Raw genomic sequence first — 27507 nt, 5'->3', positions numbered from 1 at the left:
CCTCTTCTCGCTTGCCTTGAAAGCCCCTTGCAGAAGTCGCCATAAATTGCAAGCTAAGCAGGGTCAGTACTTGGATGGGGGACCTCCAAGAAAGGCCCTGCAGAGGAAGGCAATGGCCAACCCCCTCTGCTTCTCGCTTGCCTTGAAAGCCCCTTGCTGGGGTCACCATACGTCAACTGCAACTTGCCGGCACTTGATTATCGAGGAATGGGAACATTTTGCATGCAGCTGGCCACATTGTATTTTTACACAGTTTATCAGCTTAAGTGGTTCACGTCGCGATAGGCATTCAATAGGTCAAACAATAATAAGAGGAAGCAACATTAATAAAAGCGAACAACATCTGAGCGCACCGTTTGTGAACGCAACGGGGCTCAGGATTAACGAACAAGCGTTGGGCTGTTGTCCGGGTCTACCCCTAGGAGGTTCAGTCTGAGGCGCTGTTTTGAGCTCCCAGGTGTGGACTCAATTCCAGCGTGGTGTAGTAGTTAAGAGTGGTGGACTCTAATCTGGAGAACAGTTCGATTCCCCTCTCTTCCACATGAGCTGCAGACTCTGATCTGGAGAACCAGGTTCAATTCCCCGTTCCTCCGCATGAAGCCTGCTGGGTGACCTTCGGCTTGTCGCAGTTCGCTCTGAACTCTCTCAGCCCCACCTGCCTCAAAAGGAGTCTGTTGTGGGGAGGGGGCGGTGATTGTAAGCCGCTGTGAGACTCCTTAAAGATAGAGAAAAGTGGGGTATAAAAACCAGCTCCTCCTCCTCTTCTTCTTCGTCGTCTTCTTCTTCCTGGGTGCTCACAGGCCCAATTCAGATTGGGGCCACAGGATATGTGGAGAGCGGGGTTTAGCTTTTTCCTCTCCAACCTGATAGCTTCCCACCCAAGGGAAACCTGCAAGTATCCCTTTAGTGTCTATTGGGCATTCAGTGGGACAAATAGCACCCACAGACTCTGAGTTGCAGGAGAGGGGAGGTGCTGAAATTGCTGTTGCCTCTGTGCTTTTGTGCAGACACAAGGCAGAAAAAGGGGAAGGGGCATGCGAGCAATGGCGTCGCATGGATTGCAGCACCTTTTAGAGAAGATCCAGAGACCCTGCCAAGTTGCCCATGGACCCTCCTTTGCTCTTTCAAAGGGGATGAAAATAGTTCACGGGGGAGGCTAGTCTATCAGTAGCTATTGGTCATGACTGCGAAATGGAGCCTCTATATCCAGAGACAGTTTACTACTGATTCCCTGATGATTCTGGGGATCGACAATTTGGGGAGATGTTGCCTCTCTGCTTTGCTTGGGGAATTTCCCAGAGTCATCTGTTTGGCCATAGTTAGAAACAGGATACTGGATGAGACGGTGCCTTATTCTCATCTAGCAGGGTGCTTCTTACGTACTTATGTTCTCTGAGCATGTGTCGAGTGATTTTCTCTTGCCAGTGAAGTTCCGTATCTGGGATTAGGGGTTCAGCCTTCCCAATCTGGCCCTTCTCTGACTTGGGCACCAAGTATTGATAAAAGACACCGCTAAACGACGGTGTCCTCTATCAATATCAGCAGCTATTAGCCATAGTGACAAAAGGGAACCTCCACATTCAGAGGCAGTCAACCTCTGAATACCAGTGCCAATAGGCAACATCAAGGGAAGGCCTCGGCCTCTATGCCCTGTTGTTGGTCCTCTGGAGGAACTGACTGGCCACTGTGTGAGACAGGATGTTGGACTAGATGGACCCTTGCTGGTCTGATCCAGCAGGGCTCTTCCTGTGTTTTTATGAGTGGCACTGTCTGGGTCAGACAGTTGGTAGGATTTATATATATATATATATATATATATATATATATATATTGTAATTTTTATTGAATTTTTAACAAAAACATACAATACAAAAAGAAAAAAGAAAAAGAAAAAATATGTAATACTATTAAAAGAAAAAAGAACAGTGTAGAAGGGTATTTATACAACATATTCAATACAATTCGATATACAATACAATCATCATTCTAAATATTCAAAAATACCCTTTTTCCCCCACCCAGCAGAAAAAAAACAACAACTGACCCATCACCAGACTTCCGAAGAAGTGTCTGGTAGTATTGCTTTATCAATTATCTATAATTTGATTTTATTTAAAGATTTGTTTTCTATAACTCATTAAACAACAACATAAAATCTATTTTTGCCATCTTATCCCAATATGAGGTGTCCTTAGACCATGTTTGTTTAAATTCTTCCATGTCATTTCCATGCAAAAATTCCGTTAATCTGGCCATCCTCATATATAACCATAATTTCTCTCTCCAGTCAATAATTGAAGGTTTATTTGTTTGTTTCCATACTGGATTTATATATTTTTTTTCTACAAAGTGGCATTCCTCTAACCATTCCTAGCTGAAATTACTGCATTAGAAGCCAACGGTTATGAAAAGTTGGAAAGAGTCGACCGGAATCTCTCTTCCTCCCTGTCCTTTCCAGATCCTCACCCAAGAAGACTGGAACGTGGTCTTGTACAACGGGATGGCCTCCACCTCTTCCTGGGCAGCCCTCTACTTCGTGGCCCTCATGACCTTCGGCAACTATGTGCTCTTCAACCTCTTGGTCGCCATCCTGGTGGAAGGTTTCCAAGCGGAGGTAAGGGAAGGCTCCGACCCGCTATTCGGCCGCCAGACATATTCACCCTCCGTGGTTCATACGCAGGGGAAAGTAACCGATCCGGGCGAAGCGATCCGGGATGTACATAGCAACCCTGTTCACAAGCTGTAGTGAGCACATCTATAAGTCACGCACCATGGTGAACTTGAGTTTCCTTGATGCAGTAGTTCTCATGTTGCATTCAGTGTGTATATAGCTGAACGTGTGAGTTTATCCAGTCACTGTTCCAGGGTGGGGAGGAGCCCCCTTTCTCCTTGAGCCATGGTTCTGATCCAAATCAGATCCCCTTGAGAATTGAGTTCCCACGGGGAACTCGCAGCTGATGTGTAACTGTAAGTCCCCTTGGTGGTTATATGTGAAATATAACGCACTTGAGAATTGAGTTCTCATGGGGAACTCGCGGCTGATGTCTAACTGTAAGTCCCCATGGTGGTCATATGTGAAATGTTACACGCTTGAGAATGGAGTTCCCCTGGCTGATGTCTAACTGTAAGTCCCCATGGTGGTCATATGTGAAACGTTACACACTTGAGAATTGAGTTCCCCTGGCTGATGTCTAACTGTAAATCCCCATGGTGGTCATATGTGAAATGTAACATAGTTTGGCCAATAGACAGCATTTCCTCTATATTTCTTCCCCGCTTGATCCAGAGAAACTCTGACCCGTTTTGACACCGACCTTCCCCGCCTGCCTCCCCCAAGGCAAATCCATTTTGCCGTTTGGGTTTTAAGTGAGAATTATGTCCCCGCGTTCCCTTCCAGAACGATCACAATTGCAATCTCGTATTTTATCAAGAGGCTTTTATGAAGTCATTAGTTTATGGAAATGTTCTCAGGCCTTACCTAAACTCAGCCTGTTCGAGCTAAGAATAATGACTCCGGCAAGGGCTTTAATCACTTTTGGGGGATTTTTGTGCGCGCGTATTCCACAAGAGCCAAGCCGCCGTTTGCAATTTCGGACTCCCCAATCAACTTTAGTGGCAAAAGGATTCAAGTGCTGAATGAGGAACAGCCCTTGAATGAAACTCTGTGCGTCGATCTGTGCCATCTCAAGGGGCGGAAATGGAACAGGGAAGGAGCGTTTTCCACCATGCCTCCTTGAACTGTTTTCCCAGTTTGACTCCCCGCTCCTCCATGTGAGCGGGGGACTCTAACCTGGAGAACCCGGCTCGATTCCCTGCTCCTGCACATGATGCCCGCTGGGTGAACTTGGGCCGGTCACTGTTCTCTCCGAACTCTCTCAGCCCCACCTACCTCACAAGGTGTCTGTTGTGGGGAGGGGAAGGGAAGGCGATTGTAAGCTGCTTTGGGACGCCTTAACTGTAGGGAAAAGCGGGGTATAAAAACTAGCTCTTCTTCTTCTTCTGAGACTTGAGAGCACTTTCCGCCACCAACTTACCTACATTTGAGACTGGTTTTTCCTATCGCTTCTGGACTGTAATATATTTGAAATTATTGATCTGATAACCACAACTGACCTCTAGGTGACAGAGATCAGTTCACCAGGAGAAAGTGGCCGCTTTGGCCATTGGACTCTGTGGCATTGAAGTCCCTCCCCTCCCTATGCCTCTATGCTTCCATGCACCTATATCTGTGTACATGTTTTCCAATCTATGCATGTATGTCAGAGGTGGGAACTTATTCCCGGTCTCCCGTCATCCTTCCCTGTTTGCATTCCTTGAATCATCAAATCCTAATCGAAGAGCGAATTTGCACATGCACATTCCGGGTCGTGGCTCGCACATGTGAACGACATCTCCAGATATTGCTGCATTCGTGCAAAGTTTCCCCGTGGAGTCTGTTCACACATGCAGCTGCAAGCGCTGAGAAATCCACGGATTTTGAACAGGACTGAGGTCCCCAACCCCACCCCCGCTCCTTTCTCCTCCTGCCAGCTAAGGTGGTGTAGTGGTTAAGAGCAGTGGTTAGGAGCGATGGACTCTAATCTGGAGAAGCAGGTTCGATTTCCCCACTCCTCCACATGAAGCCTGCTCAGTGACTTTGGGCCAGTCGCAGCTCTCTTAGAGCTCTCTCAGCCCCACCTACTTCACAGGGTGTCTGTTGTGGGGACAGGAAGGGAAGGTGATTGTAAGCCAGTTTGATTCTTCCTTAAGGGGTAGAGAAAGTTGGCATATAAAACCAGCAACCACAAACACTTTATTACGGCCTTGCCAGAAAAATACACATAGTTCAACAGGCAAGCACACTCACACACACACCACATGCTGCCACAACACAATCCCCCCCCCCCCAGCATATAAAACCAACAGTTAGAGCGGTTCCTCAATGGAACAGGCTTCCTCGGGAGGTGGTAAGCGCTCCTTCCCTGGAGGTTTTTGAGCAGAGGCTAGATGGCCATCTGTCAGCAATGCTGATTCTATGACCTTGGGCAGTTCATGAGAGGGAGGGCATCTTGGCCCTCTTCTGGGCATGGAGTAGGGTCAATGAGTGTGTGTAGTTGTGAATTTCCTGCATTGTACAGGGGGTTGGACTAGATGACCCTGGTGGTCCCTTCCAACTTTATGATTCTATGATTCTTTTTCTTCATCTTCTTCTCCTGGTCCTGTGTTTCCTTTCTCCTTTGTGGGGGCAATGATTGCGGGTGCGCTCGCCCGCATTGCTCTTCGGCAGCACTCGAGAGTATTTTTCCAGAAAGCGTCAATTAGTACGCCTTTGGACGGTTTTGCTTGAGGGAAACACTGGAGGTTTTTTCACTTCGGCAGATTGGATTTAAGAAATGGCAGGAATGCCATCGAAGAAGGGAATCCATTCCATTTCACTCGAAGCACCCGGGCGAATTAACTCGCAGGGCTCCGGCGAGGCACACTTTGACTTTAAAAAGTCCCTCCGCAGGGCCATTAGCCGTGCTGTTCTCTGTATTGACTTAATTTTTGTGCCTTAAAGTGCGCTAGTAGAAGTGTTTCCCTTCAGGCTGAGCTGCGTCGTATGGCGTTGGGTCCCCGGCTGTTGTCTTGGAATGCCTTTCCGCCCGCCAATATCAGATTGGTCTAATTCAGTATCCAGATGCACCCCTCCAAAAACCAAGATCGATGGGTGCAGAAGCCAAATCCGCCTCCCTGTTGTTGACCACTGGCCACAGGTGCTCAGAGGCACGGCGCTCCTGAACATAGAGGCTCCATTTTGCGATTGCACTCTAACTAGAGCGCCGGGCTATGATCTGGGTGACCCAGGTTCGAATCCTGACAAGGCATCTTCTCTGATCCTGGTTTGACTCCCCACTCCTCCACGTGAGCGGCAGACGCGAATCTGGTGAACCGGGATCGTTTCCCCATTCCAACACATGAAGCCAGCTGGGTGACCTTGGGCTAGTCACAACTCTCTCAGCCTCATCTACTTCACAGGGTGTCTGTTGTGGGGAGGGGAAGGGAAGGTGATTGTAAGCCAGTTTGATTCTGCCTTAAGTGGTAGAGAAAGTTGGCAAAGGAAAACCAACTCTTCTTCCTCTTCTTCTTCTTCTTCTTGGAATCTGTGCTTTTTAAAAAAAGGACATCATGCATTAATTTCATTCATCAAAATAACTTATTGCATAAGCTGTAATGAAGAAGCCCGTTTCCAGATTCTCCAATTTCCCGTCTGCGTGAATGGCGTACATATAGAAAGCTGGAAATTGGCAGTCGCAAGCAACATTCTCCATAAATATGTAATTAAGGACTTACTGGAGAAAAAACTGGGATTATGTTTTGTTGCCGCCACTTCATGGCTCCTCTTGGAGCTGTTTCAGCCCGTGATTTAAACGTACGGAAAAGAGCTTTTCTTTTCCTGCATTTTCTTTCAAGGAAAAAAAACACAGTTGCATTATTCATCGGGGACCGCAAAGGATCTGCCTGGCAATCACAGCCAAGAAATTTGTGGCTGCCTCTTTTCCCCGCTTCACGTCACTTAGTGCCACAAACCCACCTTAAGGGTGATCGATCCAGTGGCATCTTGGGGCAGAGCTCTGGGTGCGTTTGGTGAATCCAGCGTGGTGTGTAGTGGTTAGGAGCGGTCAGGCTCTAATCTGGAGAACCGGGTTCGATTCCCCACTCCTCCACATGAGCGGTGGGCGCTAATCTGGTGAACCAGGCTGGTTGCCCCACCCTTACACATGAAGTCAGCTGGGTGAGCCTGGGCTAGTCACAGCTCTCTTCAAGCTCTCTCAGCCCCACCTACCTCACAGGGTGATGTTGTGGGGACGGGAAGGTGGTTGCAAGCCAATTTGATTCTTCCTTAAGTAGTAGAGAAAGTGGCCGTGTAAAACCCAACTCTTCTTCTTCTCCAGTTAATCGGTCCCCCACTGTTGAAGGTGGGGCAAGGCTAGATTAGAAAGGGACAATATTTTGTTGGCCCTGGTAGTAAACATCTACTCTGTGTGGTCAGTTTCTGTTTTACCTGTTTTATCTGGCATACTAGCCGCAAACAAAATTTATTTATAGAAAGTGACCAAAAAACGCATCCGGAAATGAATCTTGTGAGATATTTGAATGTAATATTTTGTGTGGCTTGATGTAGACTCTTAACCCGAATTTTGGGTCTCGCCACATGGACTCACACAATCTGGTACAGATTCCGGATGGGTGTACATCAACCTGTGAATTAGATTTATCTCATTTTGGTATTTATGGCCACTGAGGAAGGCCTATTCAGGCCGAAACACATCTGGTCTAGCATGGGCCATTTACATTGATTGCATATCAACTGTGTGTAAGAATTTTATAAGTGGTATTTTTATATGTAGCCTGCATTCCAGACCCTGTGTTTTTAACAATTTTGTAGTGTACACCTTGCAATAAACGTGATTATTTTGTTATAGTGCATAGTTGGGAGCTCAACCTTAGAAGCTCTCTCTACATGTTTGGTTCCCACCCACCCACCCCCTTTTTTTTTTTTTTTGTTCTGGTGAAACAAAGAGGTCATCTTTTTTTATATATATATATAATTTTTATTGAATTTTACAATACAAAAAAGCAAAAAGAAAAAAAAGAGGGAAATATATATATATATATATATATATATATATATATATATATATATATATATATATATATATATATATATATAAAAAAGGGTATTCACATAACATATTCAACAAAGAGGTCATCTTGAGGAACACAGTTCCTTCCCAGAAGGTCTCCCCCTCCCGGAACAATTTTTATAACCTTGGTCACTGTCGAAAATGCCACTCAAAGGCACTAATTTTTTTTTTTCATCCTTGGCAGGGTGACGCCAACCGGTCTGACACAGATGAGGACAGAACGTCGACCAACTTTGAGGAGGATTTTGAGAAGCTGAAGGAGCTACGGGCTTCCGGTAGCGCTTTGGCCGCCGTTCCCTTGAAGAGGGGGGTAGCGGGGTAGGGTCGGCGGGTTCGTCCCAGCAACCGGTAGTGGCAGGAGCCCTAGGTGGCAGCATCACTTCCGGCATGCACTGGTAGTGATGTCACATCGCCAGGGATGCAGGACGCTGGTATTTGGGCAAAAACTCTATGGGAGACGCCTTTTTCCCCATAGAGTTTTTGCCCGAATACCAAAGCGCCGGAAATGATGTCACCACATCACCAATGTTGTTGGCCTCCCCCCCTCCGCTGCCAATAAAGCCCCTGCTGGCCAGCTGATTGGTTGGGGGGTGGCAGCTGGGGGTGGGAGATCCCCCACCCATGGTGGGGGGCTATCAGCCCTGACTGTGGGCAACGTGGCAAATTACAGCCATTCTCCCTTTCAGAGGGAACAATTTGGTAGCTTGGATGAACTATCAATTGCATTGCTGCAAGAACCATCCGTTTTTTTTCTCTTGGTGAAAAAAGGACACCTGCCAGAGGGGGGATGGAAGTTGTATCTTCTTAAAATGCTATCTCCTTCACTAGGTTTTGAGCACTGGTTCCCAACCAGGGGTCCGTGGACCCCCAGGGGTCCGCGAGAACTAAATTAAGGTCCGCGAAACAAAGTTATAAACCCATCATAAATTAATATTTTCAATTAAAAGTTCTCTATTATAAAAATATATATTCAAATATTATTCTAAGTTTAATGTTTAACTAACAGTTATGATTAAAGTTTATTTTCAAATTCTCTGAATTTTTATTTTGAGCCTTGGGGTCCCTGCACCGAACAAAAAAGTCCTAGTGATCCCTGGTCAAAAAAAGGTTGGGAACCACTGGTTTTGAGGATATGGTGTTTTTTCCATAATGGACGTTTGCCGAAATTGAAACGCCTGGTTGTCTTATAGTCCAATGATAGACAACAAGGAGGAGGTTAAGTTAAAAGCAACGGTTCTTTATTTAGCTAAACACAGATCTGGTGTGAAATAACCACAGATAAGATGCAGGGTTACTCACCAGAGAACAAAGGAAAGTCAGCATCATTTATGCATTCGGATGGGGCAGGCCCATAGCTGCTGACAAGCAGATTGATACACAAAAGCACCAATACACATTAGGTGTCTACTCCACATTAATTAGCATAGCCTATAGATCACTGGTTCCCAACCAGGGGTCCATGGACCCCCAGGGGTCCGCGAGAACTAAATTAAGGTCCACGAAACAAAGTTATAAACCCATAATAAATTAATATTTTCAATTAAAAGTTCCCTATTATAAAATATATATATATTCAAATATAATTCTAAGTTTAATGTTTAACTAACAGTTATGATTAAAGTTTATTTTCAAATTCCTGGAATTTTTATTTTGAACCTTGGGGTCCCTGCACCGAACAAAAAAGTCCTAGTGGTCCCTGGTCAAAAAAAGTTTGGGAACCACTGCTATAGATATTGCCCGAAGGCGTCACTGAGCGAGTGCTTGATCTTGTGAGCTTGTAACCAGAAACCACATTCCTGAGGATTGAGGTGATCCAGAGCTTTCTACTGGTACGAGGCAGTACCAGGAAAGCAAGTGTAAGCTGGTGGCAACCCACAGTCGTGGATGCCAACGTTCCCAAAGCTTCCATGTGTGTGCATATGAGTACATAGTATTTTATACCAGGCCTTATATCTGGGCATTACAAAATTTGCAGCCGGGAGCTGTCAAACCACTGAACAGGGATGATACTGGACGAGACACCCCTGCTGTTTTGATCCGAAAGCACCCCCTTGAAATGCTTCTCTCCTCTTATGTGACTTGAACCTGGGAATCTTCAATCTAGTACCGCTGTCTGCTTCCTCGCCCTCAATTTCCCGTATAAAATGTATGCGTTTTTCAGCAGTGGTTCCGCTTCAGCTCTAGACACAGATTATGTACTTATAAATACCGAGTCTGTTGTCTGTAAAAAGCCATCGGAGAAACGAACGTGCTTCCCAAATGTACAAATGAATATGCAAATAAAACGGAGAATGTTCGCTGTCGGCTAATAAATTCCCAGAGGGGGATTTTCATGATATTGGCATTCGCTGCTGATTGACACCTTATTTTCTTTTCCAGAGATGAAGATGTACTCCCTGGCGGTCACGCCCAACGGCCACCTGGAGGGCAAAGGGAGCATGCCCCCTCCGATCATCATGCGCACCGCTGCCACCCCCATGCCCACCCCCAAATGCTCCCCGCACATGGACTCCGTTCACCCTTTTGCGGATTCCAGAAGAGAGAGCAACGCATCTCTTGACCCTCTGAGCTTCGACCAAAAGTCCCTGGTATTTAGCAAGCGCTCTTATTCCACGGAGTTGATTTGGATGTCTGGCGGAAGGAAAGGGTCGGTCAGGGAACCCGAATGCGACGCACGCCCCCAAGTGAAAATTCGGAGACTTTCAGAATTTGAGTTCGGCTTTCTGAATTTTCAGATCTTGCATATACTTAGGGTTGCCAACCTCCAGGTACTAGCTGGAGATCTCCTGCTGTTGCAACTGATCTCCAGCAGATAGAGATCACTTTCCCTGGAGATCATGGCCGCTTTGGCCATTGGACTCTATAGCACTGAAGTCCCTCCCCTCCCCAATCCCGGACCTCCTCAGGCTCCACCCCCCAAAAAAACCTCCCGCCAGTGGCGAAGAGGGACCTGGCAACCCTACATATACTTAAAATTTGATTTCTGAAGCATCTTATACTTAAAATTTGATTTTTTTAATGCATCCTTAACTTGCTGATGTACATCCATTTTGGATATAATTTATTTACCCTTTTTATCATTTAGTTCAGGGGCCACCGACCTTTTTGAGCCTCTGGGCACCTTTGCAATTCTGATACAGCGTGGTGGGCACAGCTACACAATGGCTTCCATAAAATGGCTGCCGCAGAAGGCAGAGACAGGCAGGAAACGGCTGCCGCAGCTTCCCTTCAGCCATACAGCGAAGATCCTTGTGGTGTGGTGGCAGCTGCTGCTAAAGCACTGGTTCCCAACCGGGGGTCCACGGACCCCCAGGGGTCCGCGAGAACTAAATTAAGGTCCGCAAAACAAAGATATAAACCCATAATAAATTAATATTTTCAATTAAAAGTTCTCTATTATAAAAATATATATTCAAATATTATTCTAAGTTTAATGTTTAACGAACAGTTATGATTAAAGTTTATTTTCAAATTCTCTGAATTTTTATTTTGAACCTTGGGGTCCCTGCCCCGAACCAAAAAGTCCTAGTGGTCCCTGGTCAAAAAAAGGTTGGGAACCACTGTGCTAAAGCAATGTCTTTAAAAATCTGCACAGCCAATCACATCTCCAATGGCCAATCAGAAGTCTTGCTGGCTAGACGCCCCCCCCAACCTGGCCCTGCCCACTTTCTAAAAACACTTGGCGGGCACCAGGAAAGGGTGCAGTAGCGCCCATGGGGACCCCTGATTTAGTTATTTATATTATTTCCTCCCACCTGTCTCCTAACTGGCAGAACATGAATGAAGTAAATAACTGAATTACTAAATACTAAATAAACTTGCATCCAGCTGGATGGTATATTTAGAGCCATTAAGAATGCTTCAAATAAAAGACTGATATTCTTACTACACATTTCCATTACTGCCTATATAAAGTTGGTTACTATTTTATCAATGTATAAACTCAATTTAAGATTAATCAAATTGCCGCGTACAGACTTCTGCTTTATACTACCCCTCACATGAAGCTGCCTTATACCGAACCAGACCCTCGGTCCATCAAAGTCAGTATTGTCTACTCAGACCGGCAGCGCCTCTCCAGGGTCTCAGGCAGGGGTCTTTCACATCACCTACTTGCCTGGTCCCTTTAAGTGGAGATGCCGGGTATTGAACCTGGGATGCCAAGCAGAGACTTGCCAATCTGCATGCCAAGCAGAGGCTTTACCACTGAGCCATGGTCCCTCCCCTCTTATTCTTGCATTCTCTATAAGCTACTGATATTAACATCATGGTTATCTAGCACCCCGTGGCCATTGTCCGGTTACACATAGTCATAATACGGTTTCTGTTTTCTCTGAAAGTTTATGGTTTTATTGAGGATGATTTTTTTATTGTATTTTATTGTATTTAACAGAACTTGTATGGCTCATATGTTGTTAGCCGTCCTGAGCCCGGCTTTGGCTAGGGAGTAAGGACAGGGTACAAATTTAATAAAATTAAATAATAATAATAATAACAAAACAATAACGATAAATACCCCAGCTTGCTGGGGGTAAAGTGTAGACGACCAGGGAAGGCAATAGCAAGCCTCCCCGTAAACATAGTCTGCCTAGTAAACGTTGGGATGCTACGTCACCCTATGGGTCAGTAAGGACCCTATGCTTGCACAGGGGAATACCTTTACCTTTAAAAAATAAAGGTGATGGAAGAATTAGACCCAGATTTGGGAATGCACCTCAGGAGGCAAGACAAATTTTAGGATAGACTTGCTGTAATTCTCTTTCAAGATAAAGCTGCCTTCATCCTGACGTGTGCCTCAGGCAGTAGCAGTTCCCTCGTTGCCTCCTGGTTGAAAGCAAGACAGATAAGCCGCTAATGAATCTTTCATTATTTAACAGAAACAAGTATTCTCCCCCACCCACCCCCCGAAGTGCTAGGTTAGCAAACATTGCCTTCTATCAGCTACATTAAGTTCAGCATCTGATTCATGGCAGAATGAGCTTGAGGCTAGACTACTGTAACACAGTCTGCATGGTGCTGCCCTTGAAGACAGTTCAGACCCTTCAACTGCCGTGAACTGCTGCAGTCCGCTTACGAGCTGGGACCAGCTGCCTGGCATGTATTGGGCCTATGTTGAGATTTCTGCACAGGTCGCCGATTTGTGCCCATGTTCAATTCGCAAGACTCACCAGGGAGCCACACACCTGTGACGATGACTAGGGTCACCATACATTGGAAGCTAAGCAGGGTCAGTACTTGAATGGGAGACCACCAAGGAAGGCTCTGCAGAGGAAGGCAATGGCCAACCCCCTCTGCTTCTCCCTCGCCTTGAAAGCCCCTTTGCTGGGGTCACCGTAAGTTGGAAACTAAGCAGGGTCAGTACTTGGATGGGAGGCCACCAAGGAAGACAGAAGTAACAGAAATATAGTGTCCAGATCACACGAAGTGATGGTATCACTTTACTCTGCTCTGGTTACACCTCACCTAGAGGATTGTGTTCAGTTTTGGGCACCGCAATTTAAGAAAGATGTAGACAAGCTGGAACGGGTCCAGAGGAGGGCAACAAAGATGGTGAGAGGTCTGGAAGACCAAGTCCTATGAGGAAAGGTTGAAGGAGCTGGGTATTTTAGCCTGGAGAGGAGAAGACTGAGAGGTGATATGATAACCATCTTCAAGAACTTGAAGGGCTGTCAGATAGAAGATAGTGCTGAGTTCTTTTCTGTTGCTCCAGAAGGACCAGAACCAACGGGTTGAAATTAAAGGAGTTTCCATCAAGACAGGAAGAATTTTCTAGTAGTCTGAGCGGTTCCTCAGTGGAACAGGCTTCCTCGGGAGGTGTTAAGCTCCCCTTCCCTTGAGGTTTTTAAGAAGAGGCTAGATGGCCATCTGTCAGCAATGCTGATTCGATGACCTTAGGCAGATCATGAGAGGGAGGGCACCTTGGACATCTTCTGGGCATGAAGTATGGGTCACTGGGGATGTGTGGGGGGGTTAGTTCGGAATTTCCTGCATTGTGCAGGGGGTTGGACTAGATGACCCTGGTGGTCCCTTCCAACTCTATGATTCTATGACTGTATAGTGGAAGGCCATGGCAAACCACCCCTGCTTCTCCCTTGCCTTGAAAGCCCCTTTGCGGGGAGTTGCCACAAGTCAGTTGCGACTTGGCAGCAGTTGCGTACGTAGGGTAGTTCGAGTGGCTGCTCTCGATCGAGGGTTGTTTTCAGTGGATGCTCCTATTTCACGGAACAGCCTTTCCCAAGTTGCTAGCCAAGTATCAGCTGTGTTGAGCTTCCACCGGTGCAAATGTGATTTTATCATGTATGATGATGATGATGATGATAAATTATTAGTTATATCCCGCCCTCCCCCTGGTGAGCTGGGCTCAGGGCGGCTCACACCGTGTAGTAATTTGCTAGCCACTTTGGCGTGGCCCTCACGGGGGCAGAAAGGCGAGAGATAAATTTGGTTAGCTAAAATAATAAAATAAAAATTTGCATGCAGGGTGGAATGGTGTCGATGGACTGTGGGTGCTGCCTGCCGCCCAATTTTTATTTACGTGTGTTAGTATGTATGGAGTTGTCATTGCATATTCTTTGCATCGTGATTGTAACCCTCCTGGTGTGCCGCTTTGGAGAAAGGGGGGCTAAGTGGAAACGGTGTAAAAGGAGTGGGTTTTTCTCCCCGCAGCTCTGACCTGCTTTTCCCCTCTCTCAGTCCAGCCTCCGCAGTTCCCCCTGTGCAAACTGGGGGGCCGGCAGCAACTGGGGCAGCCGCCGCTCCAGCTGGAACAGCCTGGGGCGGGCCCCGAGCCTCAAGAGGAAGAGCCAGTCCGGGGAGCGCGAGTCCTTGCTCTCCGGGGAAGGGAAAGGCAGCACCGACGACGAGTCGGAGGACGCCAAGCTCAGCGCCGCTGGCCGCCCCCCTTTGCACCGCCGGGCGGAGTCCCTGGATTGCCGAGGGGCCCTGGACTTGCCGGAGCTTCTCCAAGTGCCAGGGACGCGCCACTCCTTGAGCGTCAACCCCTTGGCCATGGTGCCCGCCGAGTACCAGGACTGCAACGGCAAGATGGTTCACGTGCCCAGCGAGTTCTACCTGCACATGGACGGCCACAAGGACGATCCCCTCGACTACGATGATGACCTGGAAGATGTAAGTGTGTTTTTCCCTGAGCTTCTGCCTTTCTGCTTGCAGTCTCTTATGCAAGTATATTTTTCCCTGAGCTGCTGCCTTTCTGCTTGCGGTCTCTGGCATACGTGTATTTTTCCCTGAGCTGCTGCCTTTCTGCTTGCAATCTCTGACATAAGTGTATTTTCCCCTGTTTGCAGTCACTGATGCAAGTGTATATTTTCTGCTGTCTTTCGGCTTGCAGTCTCTGATGCAAGTGTATTTTTCCTTGAGCTGCTGCCTTTCTTCTTGAAGTCTCTGGCATAAGTATATTTTTCTGCTTGCGGTCTCTGGCATATGTGTATTTTTCCCTGAGCTGCTGTCTTTCTGCTTGCAGTCTCTTATGCAAGTATATTTTCCCTGAGCTGCTGCCTTTCTGCTTGCGATCTCTGACATAAATGTATTTTCCCCTGACCTGCTGCCTGTCTGCTTGCGGTCTCTGGCATACGTGTATTTTTCCCTGAGCTGCTGCCTTTCTGCTTGCAATCTCTGACATAAGTGTATTTTCCCCTGTTTGCAGTCACTGATGCAAGTGTATATTTTCTGCTGTCTTTCGGCTTGCAGTCTCTGATGCAAGTGTATTTTTCCTTGAGCTGCTGCCTTTCTTCTTGAAGTCTCTGGCATAAGTATATTTTTCTGCTTGCGGTCTCTGGCATATGTGTATTTTTCCCTGAGCTGCTGTCTTTCTGCTTGCAGTCTCTTATGCAAGTATATTTTCCCTGAGCTGCTGCCTTTCTGCTTGCGATCTCTGACATAAATGTATTTTCCCCTGACCTGCTGCCTGTCTGCTTGCGGTCTCTGGCATACATGTATTTTTCCCTGAGCTGCTGCCTTTCTGCTTGCAATCTCTGACATAAGTGTATTTTCCCCTGTTTGCAGTCACTGATGCAAGTATATATTTTCTGCTGTCTTTCGGCTTGCAGTCTCTGATGCAAGTGTATTTTTCCCTGAGCTGCTGCCTTTCTTCTTGAAGTCTCTGGCATAAGTATATTTTTCTGCTTGCGGTCTCTGGCATACGTGTATTTTTCCCTGAGCTGCTGCCTTTCTGCTTGCGGTCTCTAGTGGCATTATCAAGGATGCTTTCAGCACTGGCCCCTTTTGTGATTCCATCTTTTTTCAGAGGTTACTGGGCTATCTTGAGGATCCTGAAATATACCTTTACTATTTCAGTAATTAAAATGGGAACATTTTTTCTTCATTCATCGTTTAGCACTAATCGTAGGATTAATCTCTTATTTTATTTTTAGACTTCTAATATTTCTAATATTAATATTTCTAATATTTCCCAGTGGGAGTTGGAATGCTCGGAGAAGAGGGAACCAAGCAAGGCAGAGGGGGGAATTTAGTGCCGGGGGTGTGCAGCCACTTTTCTTCTTGTATAACAGACATAATTCAACAGGTGAAGCTGTCTCTGGCTTGGAGACCCAGGCTTGAATGCCCCCCTCTGCCACTTTAGCTTGCTGTGTGACCTCAGGCCAGTCGAGTGCATCCCTCGCAGGGTTGTTGTTGCGATGATGAAATGGAGACAGGGAGGAACAACATTGTAAGCCACTTTGGGTCTCTGTTGAGAATAAAAGCGGGGTATAAATTCTGAAATAACTGGCAGGCAGTGGCATAGGACTGGCTCCCTGGCATCACCTGATTCCCCCGGCCACAGCCATTCAGCAAATGGACCTTCTACTGAATCAGCCCCTTGGTGCATCAAAGTCAGTCTTGTCTACTCAGACCGGCAGCGGCTCTCCAGGGTCTCAGGCAGAGATCTTTTACATCTCCCACTCGCCTAGTCCCTTTAACTGGAGACGTCGGGGATTGAACCTGGGACCTTCTGCATGCCAAGCAGATGCTCTACCACTGAGTCATGGCCTAGCCCCATGAAGCTGCCTTATACTGAATCAGACCCTTGGTCCATCAAAGTCAGTATTGTCTACTCAGACCGGCAGCAGCTCTCCAGGGTCTCAGGCGGAGGTCTTTCACATCACCTGCTTGCCCAGTCCATTTAACTGGAGATGCCAGGGATTGAACCTGGGACCTTCTGCATGCCAAGCAGATGCTCTACCGCTGAGCCACGGCCCCTTCTAGAGTTCCCTGCACTTCTTTCCTCTGACCTGCCATCCTGGTGAGGCAAGGAAGCTGTTTCAAATTCCTGGGGCTCCTGGTTCATTTCCCATCTCATAGTAACAGAAAACTTTGACTCTCCGTCCTAGCAACCCTTGCCCCGTTTAAAACACTCCACGAACCTTACAACAACCCTGCAATGTAGGCCAGTATGATTATCCCCTGTATGCTGGAAGAGAGGGTCTGAGGCTGAGAGAGTGACTTGCCTAAGGCTAGATCCCAACAGGGAGCCATGTTAGTCTGTCTGTAGCGGTAGGAAAGAGCCAGAGTCCAGACTCCAGTAGCACCTTTAAAGACTGACCAAATTTCTGGCAGGGTACGAACTTCCGTGAGTCACAGCTCACTTCTTCAGATACCTTCACAGCTCATTTCTTCAGCTATGACTCGCGAAATCTCATCCCCTGCCGGAGATTTGGTTCGTCTTTAAAGTGCTGCTGGATTCTTGCTCTTTTTTTATTGCCTAAGGCTAATTACTAAGTGGGAGGTAGTGGCAGGATTTGAACTAGGGGCCTCTTCTTCGTTGTGCCCGCTGGCCAGTCCGTAAGAATGGCATCTTCCAGCAAGAGCTTCATAGGGGATGAATGAAACTGTGTCAATTTTAGGGCCCTCGGGGGCTCCAGATTGCTGTCGGGAGAACGTGGGTGTCAGAGGGACGTTGGCAAAGGAAATGACCGAGTCATGAGAGCCAGTGTGGTGTAGTGGTTAAGAGGAGTGGACTCTAATCTGGGGAACCGGGTTCAATTCCCCACTCCTCCACATGAGCGGCGGACTCTAATCTGGAGAATTAGGTTCGATTCCCCACTCCTCCACATGAAGCCTGCTGGGTGACCTTGGGCTAGTCACCGTTCTCTCCGAACTCTCTCAGCCCCACCTACCACACAAGGTGCCTGTTGTGGGGAGATGAAGGGGAGGCGATTGTAAGCCACCGTGAGATTCCTTACAGGAGAAAAAAGCAGGGTATAAAAACCAATCCTTCTTCCTCTTCCCCTCCAGAGTTACTGCTACCGGATCCGGAAGGTTTTAGAGCCCTTGAAACCCGGCTGGTGCCGGACCCACGAAGACTGGTCCCTTTACTTGTTTTCGCCGCAGAATCGGTAAGACCTGCTCACTTAGGATGCACAAATCTCGTACTCTCTGATCTGTTCTTGCCATCCCAGTGTACTGTGCTCAGGACACTTACCTTCGAAAAGCTTCGCACCCCTGGGGGAAGCTCTCTTTTAGCCTTCTTGCCCACCAATAGCACCAGATGGTCAGAAATCTGGGCATGCCCGGACCAATGAATCCTGTTCTGGGTTGGGAAATTCAGGGAGACTTTTGGAGTGGAGCCTGGGGAAGGCAGAGTTTGGGGAGGGGGGGGGACCTCAGCAGGGTGTAGTACCTTTGAGTTCACCTTCCAAAGCAGCCATTTCCTCCAGGGAAACTGATCTCTGTCGTATGGAGATCGGTCGTAATTCCAGGAGATCTCCAGCCACCACCTGGAAGTTAAATATCAAAAATTGACAGCAACTATAATATAATTGTGTATATTAAATACTCATATCTATAACGACATACCGTATGAAATAACAGCTATTAGAGAACTACAATACAAAATGTCCTATAAGAGAATCTTCATAGAAATATATTTCTAAGATAGTCCAGCAAGCAACTGACAGTGAGAGTGACGATGTGAAAACGAAGCAAAAGCAAGACAAGGATCCGATAAGTCCTTATTTCGTGCTGCCTTCTTCAGTTGCTGGTGAGACGTTTTAAAGATGTTCCCAGGACATATTCAGGCAAAGTATACATGCAATCCTGTGAAACGTACAAAATCACCCATCACATACACACCATGATATAAACCACCTGGAGGTTGGCAACCCTAGCGCCAGACCACGGATTTATAGGGTGCAAAGTCCATTCTGGCAGGGCAAACTCCATCTTCAATCGAAAGCTCTTTTTAGATCAATGAAGGTCACACAAAGTTTCCCTCCAGGTGGTTTAAGATATTTTTCAGCCAGAGGCACAAGAACAGCACAGTGGTCTCAATCAGAGGACCGTCTTTTAAAACCAACCTGGGATGGCCTAATAACCTGGCTGTCTGTCAGCCAAGTTTGTAATTTTATAACTAGATAGGAGCTAAATAGTTTTCCCAGACAAGACAATAAACTAATCGGTCTGTAATTTTCAGGAAGGGAGTGGTCCCCTTTTTTATAAATGGGAACAATTATTAATTATTGAATTAAGCCAGGATTGTGCTATAAATCCATTATTCCAGATGTTAGAAAAATAAAGTCTTGCTCCAGCCAGAAACATTACTCTTAAAGAGTTCGTTAACAATGAAATCTGGACCAGGGGCCTTACCCATCTAATAAGATTTCTAATAAGATTTCTAATAAGACTGGCCTCTTCGTTCTCTGTTATTTGGGGCAAAGAAGGAAGGTTATCTGCAATACTATACACACTACTGTTCGCAGGCAAGGTAGATGAATAAAAGATTTTTCCAAAATATTCTTCCCATATAATAGGAGGGATATGGAAGCAGATTTGGGAAGTTCCTGTCAAGCCCTTGTTAACAAGTTGCCCCAAAGCCCAAACCCCATCTTGCAAGTTCAGCCTTCCCAATCTGAAACGTCAACCTGTCTAATAGTGAACTGCCCGGCTCCTGGGAGTCGATGCTCGAACCCGGTCCACAGATGAGGTCAGGTATGCGGGACAACTTGATTGCAGAGCTGCAACTGCCCCTCTGTCTTCCCTTCCAGGCTTCGGGCCACGTGCCAGAAGGTCATCGCTCACAAGATGTTTGACCACGTGGTGCTGGTCTTCATCTTCCTGAACTGCATCACCATCGCACTGGAGAGGCCAGACATCGATCCCAGCAGTACGGTGAGCCCCGCGGAGCTCCCAAAAGTGGACCCCTGGCTGGGAGACGCCGGGTGGAAAGACCTGGGGCTAGTCACACTCTCTCAGCCCCCCTCCCTCACAGGGTGACTGTTGTGGGGAGGGGAAAGGACGATGATTGGAAGCCGGTTTGATTCTTCCTTAAGTGGTAGAGAAAGTCGGCATATAAAAACCGACTCTTCTTTAATTTGTTATAAAAATCAGCCATTGGGTGGGGGGAATTGTGTCAGAACGGTGGCATGATGGGGAGAGGGTATCTGATCCTTTCCCACATTCGACTCTCATACCCTGTGGTTCTGATGCGCACGGAGATGCTCTGTGCCCCAAGAGACTATAACGGTGGTTGGCTGCTCCAAGGCCATTTATGCAGGTCTGTTTCCCCGCAGTCACCCCCACCAACAGCTCTGGGGCTTTATTTTGATTATGCATGCCTTTCCCGACCGTCGCAGGTCGCCTCGCTCTCCTTGCGCATTCCCGCACGTTTTGCCTGTGTTTTCCAGATCCTCTCTAAAACAGCATCTGGAAAATACGGGCAAAATGCGTGGCAACGCACAGGGAGAGCAAAGCTACCTTTGGTGTTCAGGAAAGGCATGCATAATCGAAACAAAGCAGTGGAACAGTGGGCGGGGGGGTGACTGCGAGGGAAGCAGCCCTGCGTAAATGGCCTTGGTGATTTTTATTTATTGAACTAAATATTTGCATCCTGCTTTTCTTCCCAAAGGGACCCATCGCGGCTCACGGCAGTCAAAAAAATCAATACAATATAAATAAACCATCCAAGAAAGAAAGGGTGTGTGGGGCTGGGCTGGGATTCAGGCGCTGTTTAAAGGCACCAGAGGCGAGCCGCCGGCTAAGAGCCAAAGGGCCACAGTCCTTTTGGTTCACACCCCTGGCCCAGCTGTTACCTGCATAGGTAAGCAGGAGACAAAATGACAGTGGAGTTGGTGTGCAGCTAGCAAGGTGGCATTGTGACAGAGTTCACTTGCCTCTCCCAATGCCCTGGTCCCATCGGGTGAGTGTCAGTTAATAGAAATGTAGAGAGGGGTAAGCTGCAATACTGCGGTCAAAAGCTCTGCTCACGATGTGAGTTCGATCCCGACGGAAGTTGGTTTCAGGTAGCCAGATGAAGGTTGGCTCAGCCTTCTGTCCATCCGAAGTCAGTAAAATGAGGACCCAGCTTGCTGGGGGTAAAGTGTAGACGACTGAGGAAGGCACTGGCAAACCACCCCGTAAGCAAAGTCTGCCTAGGAAATGTCAGGATGAGATGTCACCCCATGGGTCAGGAATGACCCAGTGCTTGCACAGGGGACCTTTACCTTTTTTTAGTAAACATTAGGATGTGGCGTCACCCAAAGGGTCAGGAATGACTCAGTGCTTGCACGGGGACTACCTTTACCTTTAAAGCACTGGTTCCCAACCGGGGGTCCGTGGACCCCCAGGGGTCCACGAGAACTAAATTAAGGTCCGCGAAACAAAGTTATAAACCCATAATAAATTAATATTTTCAATTAAAAGTTCTCTATTATAAAAATATATATTCAAATATTATTCTAAGTTTAATGTTTAACTAACAGTTAGGATTAAAGTTTATTTTCAAATCCTCGGAGTTTTTATTTTGAGCCTTGGGGTCCCTGCACCGAACAAAAAAGTCCCAGTGGCCCCTGGTCAAAAAATGGTTGGGAACCACTGCTTTAAAGAGACCTGATCTCCCATTTCCAAGTTGCAGAGTTAGATTAATTCGTTTCCACGAGCTTAGGCAGCTTCAAAAGGGAAGTCAGGAAATTCAGGGATGACAGGTCTGTTCATGGCTACTACTCGTGGGGGCTAAACGGAAACTCCATGTTAGCCCCCACGAGTCATAGCCATCGGCAGAATACCTCTGAATGCCAGTGACTACTGGTGGGGACAACAACAAGGGAAAGGGCCTCTGTGCCCCTCTTGGAGGATTTCCATCTGGCTGTCCTCCGCTGGAAACAGGACACTGGACTCCATGGAAAACTGAACAGATTCGGCAGGGTTCTTTCAGACGATCCTGTATAAATAGTTTTGATACTGCAGATGCGAATGGGGGGGGATGGACCACCAACAGGAGGCAGCAACGGCCCATCGCAGGTGGGTGCACGCAAGGATTCACGTCGAGCAGCCGCTAGCATGAGAGCGGCTTGCAAACCCGCAGAGGGCAGTTCGCATATCCCCACTTGCCCGTTTCAAGGGAGCCCCTCGCTGTTTCTCTCTCGCAGGAGCGGATATTCTTGAGCGTCTCCAACTACATCTTCACAGCCATCTTCGTGGTCGAGATGATGGTTAAGGCAAGTATGGCCCCCATCCCTCCATCTCCTGCTTCCCCGTATCAAATCAGACGAAGAAGGGGCTGATTGTCCCCTATGTTTTTTGGGGGGGTTTCCTGGCGGCCCTTTGTCCTAAGTGCCTGTTGGCAGTCAGGATCAAGCCAAGTTACCTCTGCACTTTTGCAGTGGCAGCGGGATGCTCAGTTTGGACTGGTCCAGCAGCAGCCATGATGAATATACGGCTACCCGTCACCGTTGGATAACTCCAAGCCGAGTGACCCTTCCAGAGGTCGCTCGGTTCAGCTTGCTCATGGACTGTTTTAACAGCCCAGTCTCCTCTACATTTTCCCCAGGGTGGGGAAAATTGCCCCCCAGGCGGGAAAACATCCCCGGTCGCAGCCCAACCAGCGGGGTGGGGGGTGTTTAGCGGGCTTGCCCCCCGAGACCTCGCTAAGCAGCCTCTGCGGGCTGGCCGGCTTGCCACCCGCCCCCGAAGGGAACCGCCAAGAGAGGGAAAAGGAGGGAGAATTGCCCCCGTCATTCAGAGCCTCCGGTGAAAACCTCAGGTCCGGCTGCCAGGGCTGCCCCGGGCTCCTCATGTTCAGCACCGCCCGCCCGCCCTCGGGGTGGGGGGGGTAGGTTTGCCCGCGCCCGCCACAGCCCAGCCCAGCAACCTTGGGCTCTTCGAGGTAAGTCGGTGCCCTGTTTAATCAACCCTGCATTTGTTGCCATAAGGCCGTGTTGGCGAACCTATGGCACGCGTGCCAAGTCCGGCACGTCGAGCCCTCTCTGTGGGCACGCGCGGGGGCGGTGGGGGCTTTGAAGGGAGCGCGGAGCCGTTCAAAGCCCCCCCCCTTCCCTGGACTCCCCGTAGCCCGGCTTTGAAGGGAGCCCTTCAAAGCCCTTCCCTGGACTACCCACGGCCGCCCCCCTTGCCGAGCTGGGAGGAAACCTCAACATTCAGATGAAATTGCCGTGTTGGCACTTTGCGATAAATAAGTGGGTTTTGGGTTGCAGTTTGGGCACTCGGTCTCTAAAAGGTTCGCCATCGCTGCCATAAGGGCTTGTTTTTAATATGTGCATGAGCGCTTTATAGGAAGAACATAAGAAAAGCCCTGCCGGATCAGACCCAGGCCCATCAAGTCCAGCAGTCTGTTCACACAGTGGCCAACCAGGTGCCTCTAGGAAGCCCACAAACAAGACGACTGCAGCAGCATTTATCCTGCCTGTGTTTTAAAGCACCCAATATAATAGGCATGCTCCTCTGATCCTGGAGAGAACAGGCATGCATCATGACTAGAATGCATTTTGACTAGTAGCCATGGATAGCCCTCTCCTCCATGAACATCTCCACTCCCCTCTTAAAGCCTTCCAAGTTGTCAGCCATCACCACATCCTGGGGCAGGGAGTGCCACAATTTGACAATGTGTAGTGTGAAGAAAGACTTACTTTTATCTGTTTTGAATCTCTCACCCTCCAGCTTCAGCACGATCTGAGAAAAGCTTCTCCCTGTTCACTCTCTCCATACCATGCACATTTTTTTAGACCTCTGTCACGTCTCCCCTTAGCCGCCTTCTTTCCAAGCTAAACACCCCTAAGCGTTTCAACCTCTCCTCATGGGGCAGTTGCGCTAGTCCCCTGATCATTTCGGGTTGCTCTTTTCTGCACCTCCTCAAGCTCTGCAATATCCTTTTTGAGGTGTGGTGACCAGAACTGTACCCAGTATTTCAAGCTTGGTCTCACCATGGATTTGTACAAGGGCAGTATGATAATAAATATACTTCATTGTTTAATGGTATTTTATTTCACCCAGCCTTTTGGTTAACTTCAGAGAACCACCGAGAAAGGCTCTAATGTCGTCCTCTCCCCATCTTTAGGTCATCGCTCTGGGTTTTTTCTCCGGGAAACACACCTACCTCCAGAGCAGCTGGAACGTGCTGGACGGCATCCTGGTCTTTGTCTCCATCATCGATATAATCGTTTCCATGGCGTCCGCAGGCGGAGCAAAGATCCTCGGCATCCTTCGCGTCCTCAGGCTCCTGCGCACCTTGAGGCCTTTAAGGTATTGGCTGTTCCCTGCCAGAACTGGGCTGGACCGGGGCCCGTTGCTGACCTGCTCACGGAAAGGGGCGAACTTAGGGTCCCTGTCAGTTGGGAAAGCAAGCTGGAGCAGGGAACAGGTTTCATAGAATCATAGAGTCGGAAGGGACCACCAGGGTCATCTAGTCCAACCCCCTGCACAATGCAGGAATTTCACAACTCCCTCCCCCACACACCTCCATGCCCAGAAGATGGCCAAGATGCCCTCCTTCTCATGAAGTGCCTAAGGTCATGGGATCAGCTGGTGAACGTCCTCTGGAGAAAGACCCCCTCTCCCCCCGGCAGGGTTCCCGGGAGCAAATCTGGCCCGCGCACACGGAGCTCAGTTTCATGTCAATTTTGGAAAAGTCAGAAGGCACGACGGGCTGTCATTTACTGATTTACTTTGGCCGCTTATAAACCGCCGCGTGACTGAGGGTTCGAGAGGCAGGCGAACAAGAAACGCGCTCAAGCAATCGCCGTAAGCAAACCACACCTAAAATGATCACGTGAAAAGCACCCATTAACAAGCAAATCCATTCAGAGGCAGGAAGGTTTAAGAGGTTCGGAGAACCCCTCTTAAACCTTCCTGCCTCTGAATGGAGGGAGAGAGAGAACCAATTGCAGATAAACCATTATAATCTAGGGAGAATAAAAACCTTTTTATAATAGTTTCGGAGGGAAGCCGTGTTGGTCTTCTGTAGAACAGCTAGATTTGAGTCCAGTAGCCCCTTAGAAACCAACAAGATTTTCGGGATAAGGCAAGGGGAAAAAACAATTTATTCAAAGGGGATAATTCATATAATAAAATCCATAAGTAGGGCCAAATCCATTATGAAGATGTCATCAGTTATGAAGATGACTTAACTATCTTTCCCCCCGAATTTCTTTTTTATTGTTTTTAGTATGATATAATGTTGATGAAAATAGAAGGTAGAACAGAACAGTTATATTATGAGTAAGTCAAAAAGGGCAAGAGTCCAGTAGCACCTTAAAGACTAACAAAAATATTTTCTGGTAGGGTATGAGCTTTCGTGAGCCACGGCTCACTTATGAGTAAGATTTGCTACATGAGAGATGATGTACGATTAGTGTGTAAAAGTCTGTATTGTGGTTGTAGGGTGTTTGTATGGTGTTTACGTTGTTTAATGTTTGAAAAATAAAAATTTATTCCAAAACAAAGATTATTGGGGTATAGGCTTTTGAGAGTCAAAGTTCCCTTGACACTTGAAAGCTTATACCCCCAAAATCTTGCTGTTCTCTAAGGCACTTAGTTTGTCCCTTAGGGGATGATGTCTTGAGTGAGTGCTTTGGTTGACCTCTGGTCCTGTCATTTGGGATTTTAGAGCTTCAAACCAGCCCCTTTGGCATCTTGAATAGCTTTTTCAGAAGACGTCCTTTCCCTCTGGTTGGCACCATACCAAAACTCGGGGGGGGCACTTTCCGGACCCACAGATGTTTCCAAAGCGCCTCCAAGGGCAGCCCCCCTCTTCAATGCCTTGCAGCCGTCCATTCCAGAGCAGTTTGCTGAACTCCGCTTGTCAAACATGTTGGTTTATGCTCCAGGGTGACGGCTGTGCTGTTAGGCTTTGTCGGAGGAAGTAACGGCCAGGCTGACCCAGGCTCGCCAGCTCATTTTGGTGTCTGGAAACTATCGAGCGCTCTGTTGTTTATCTTCTCAACCGAAGAAGCAGGAATATGAAGTATTTGGAGTATCTGCGGGCCCGGGAGGGGAGCTTGTAATCCTGCAAAGGCATTTCTTGGCTCACCTGACCGGCCAGCCAAAGGAAGACCCTCGCCTGCAATTACCTTCCCAGTGCTTTGAGAAAGGTTGAGGGTGCTTTCAGCAGGGAATGTTATCGTCCTGGTACCCGGGGTGTGCCGGCGTAGGCCAAGGGCTGGGCGGTGCCCGCAGTCCTCAGACGTGCGGGAGGTATCTAGCCCCTTTCGGAGCAGGCAACAAAGATTCTGCTATCTCCCAAGGTCAGTATTCAGAGGCGTCGTCAAAAGAGGCAGGAGTCAACGGCCGGAAAGATCAATCATAGCAGTAGCAAGAAGGCAGGGAAATTGCACGGTTGCTTCCGCAAAGTGAAAGCGTGCCTGCACTGCCTTTATCAGTCAGTGCACTTCCAAGCTAGGCTTCATCCTGCAACGACTCAGCACCAGTTCTCTGTCTGCTTAGGCTTTCCAGGCGAGCACTCCTTCGCCTACCCTGCAAAACTGTACGCTGGCGAGTCCTGATATGCCTATCAGGTTCAGGTGAGCTTGGAGGGCTGCCGTTCTCAGCTTCCACTGCAGGAGTTGGGGGACGAGTAGCTTCTGTCTGCCTTTGTTCCATCTCTCTGCCTAGCTGTGGTTCCTGCTGAGTTGTTTCAGGCTCCTGTACTACTGGCTGCAATGGAGGTACTGAAGGCCCAGAGGCAACCTGTTCCTCCACTTCAGCTTCAGAGTCCTCCGGGTCCTCAGCTCCGAAGGCAGGGCCCATGACACGGGGTGAGATGAATGCTGCGCCCTCAGAACGCTTTTATCAGAATGTGCTGTATCGGGCGAGCTCCCGTCATCCGAATGGCGTGCGGACTTGCAAAACGGCGCAGCCGTTCCGGAAGCTGCACGTTTCCCTCCCCCAGGAGGGGTCGGCCCGGAGCACATTTGCATTTTGAACCATGGCAAGAAATCGTCCGAGAGAACTCCCGAGCATTTGTAGACCCTTTCCATTCTGTGTCACCGAGGAACAATTTAGTTTCTCTGCTAAAAAAGTCAGGCAATGCTTCCGCTATCTGTTTTGTTCAGCGGGGTATCAACCAGACCAGAACAATGTTGTTTTTATTTCTCGTGAAATCTCTGCGGAAATGAACTGTACAGATCAAGAGGCTTGGAAAGGGTTCAGAACCTCTTAGAATCCCTGCTGGATTAGACTAGTGGTCCATCTAGTCCGGCATCCTCTTCTCACACAGCATCCTCTTCTAGTCCAGCATCCTCTTCTCACACAGTGGCCCGCCAGTTCTGAGAGCAAGCGTGGTGTAGTGGTTAAGAGTGGTGGTTTGGAGCAGTGGATTCTCATCTGGAGAACCAGGTTTGATTCCCCACTCCTCCACATGAGCGGCGGAGGCCAATCGGGTGAACTCGATTTGTTCCCCCTCTCCTCCACACGAAGCCAGCTGGGTGACCTTGGGCTAGTCACACTCTCTCAGCCCCTCCTCCCTCACAGGGTGTCTGTTGTGGGGCGGGGAAAGGAAGGTGATTGTAAGCCGGTTTGAGTCTCCCTTAAGTGGTAGAGAAAGTCTACCGCTTTGTTTCCCCTCTCCTTCACACAGCGGTCAACCAATTGAGGGGTT

General features: G+C 48.1%; 1 protein-coding gene across 1 annotated transcript in view; it reads left to right on the top strand.

The window, feature by feature from the left end:
* Positions 1-27507, top strand: part of CACNA1H (calcium voltage-gated channel subunit alpha1 H) — a 343498-nt gene that overhangs the window by 272393 nt on the left and 43598 nt on the right. Inside the window, exons 14-21 of the mRNA XM_056866218.1 lie at positions 2459-2614; positions 7852-7942; positions 10047-10255; positions 14361-14795; positions 17919-18019; positions 19667-19790; positions 22046-22114; positions 23971-24155. Of these exons, the coding sequence (XP_056722196.1) occupies positions 2459-2614; positions 7852-7942; positions 10047-10255; positions 14361-14795; positions 17919-18019; positions 19667-19790; positions 22046-22114; positions 23971-24155 (1370 nt within the window). The remainder of the gene's footprint in view (positions 1-2458; positions 2615-7851; positions 7943-10046; positions 10256-14360; positions 14796-17918; positions 18020-19666; positions 19791-22045; positions 22115-23970; positions 24156-27507) is intronic.

The sequence above is a fragment of the Euleptes europaea genome, chromosome 21, assembly GCF_029931775.1.
Source record: "Euleptes europaea isolate rEulEur1 chromosome 21, rEulEur1.hap1, whole genome shotgun sequence".
Lineage (NCBI taxonomy): Eukaryota > Metazoa > Chordata > Lepidosauria > Squamata > Sphaerodactylidae > Euleptes > Euleptes europaea.
The sequence above is the reverse complement of the archived record's forward strand: the minus strand, read 5'-3'. Positions and strand labels throughout refer to the sequence as shown.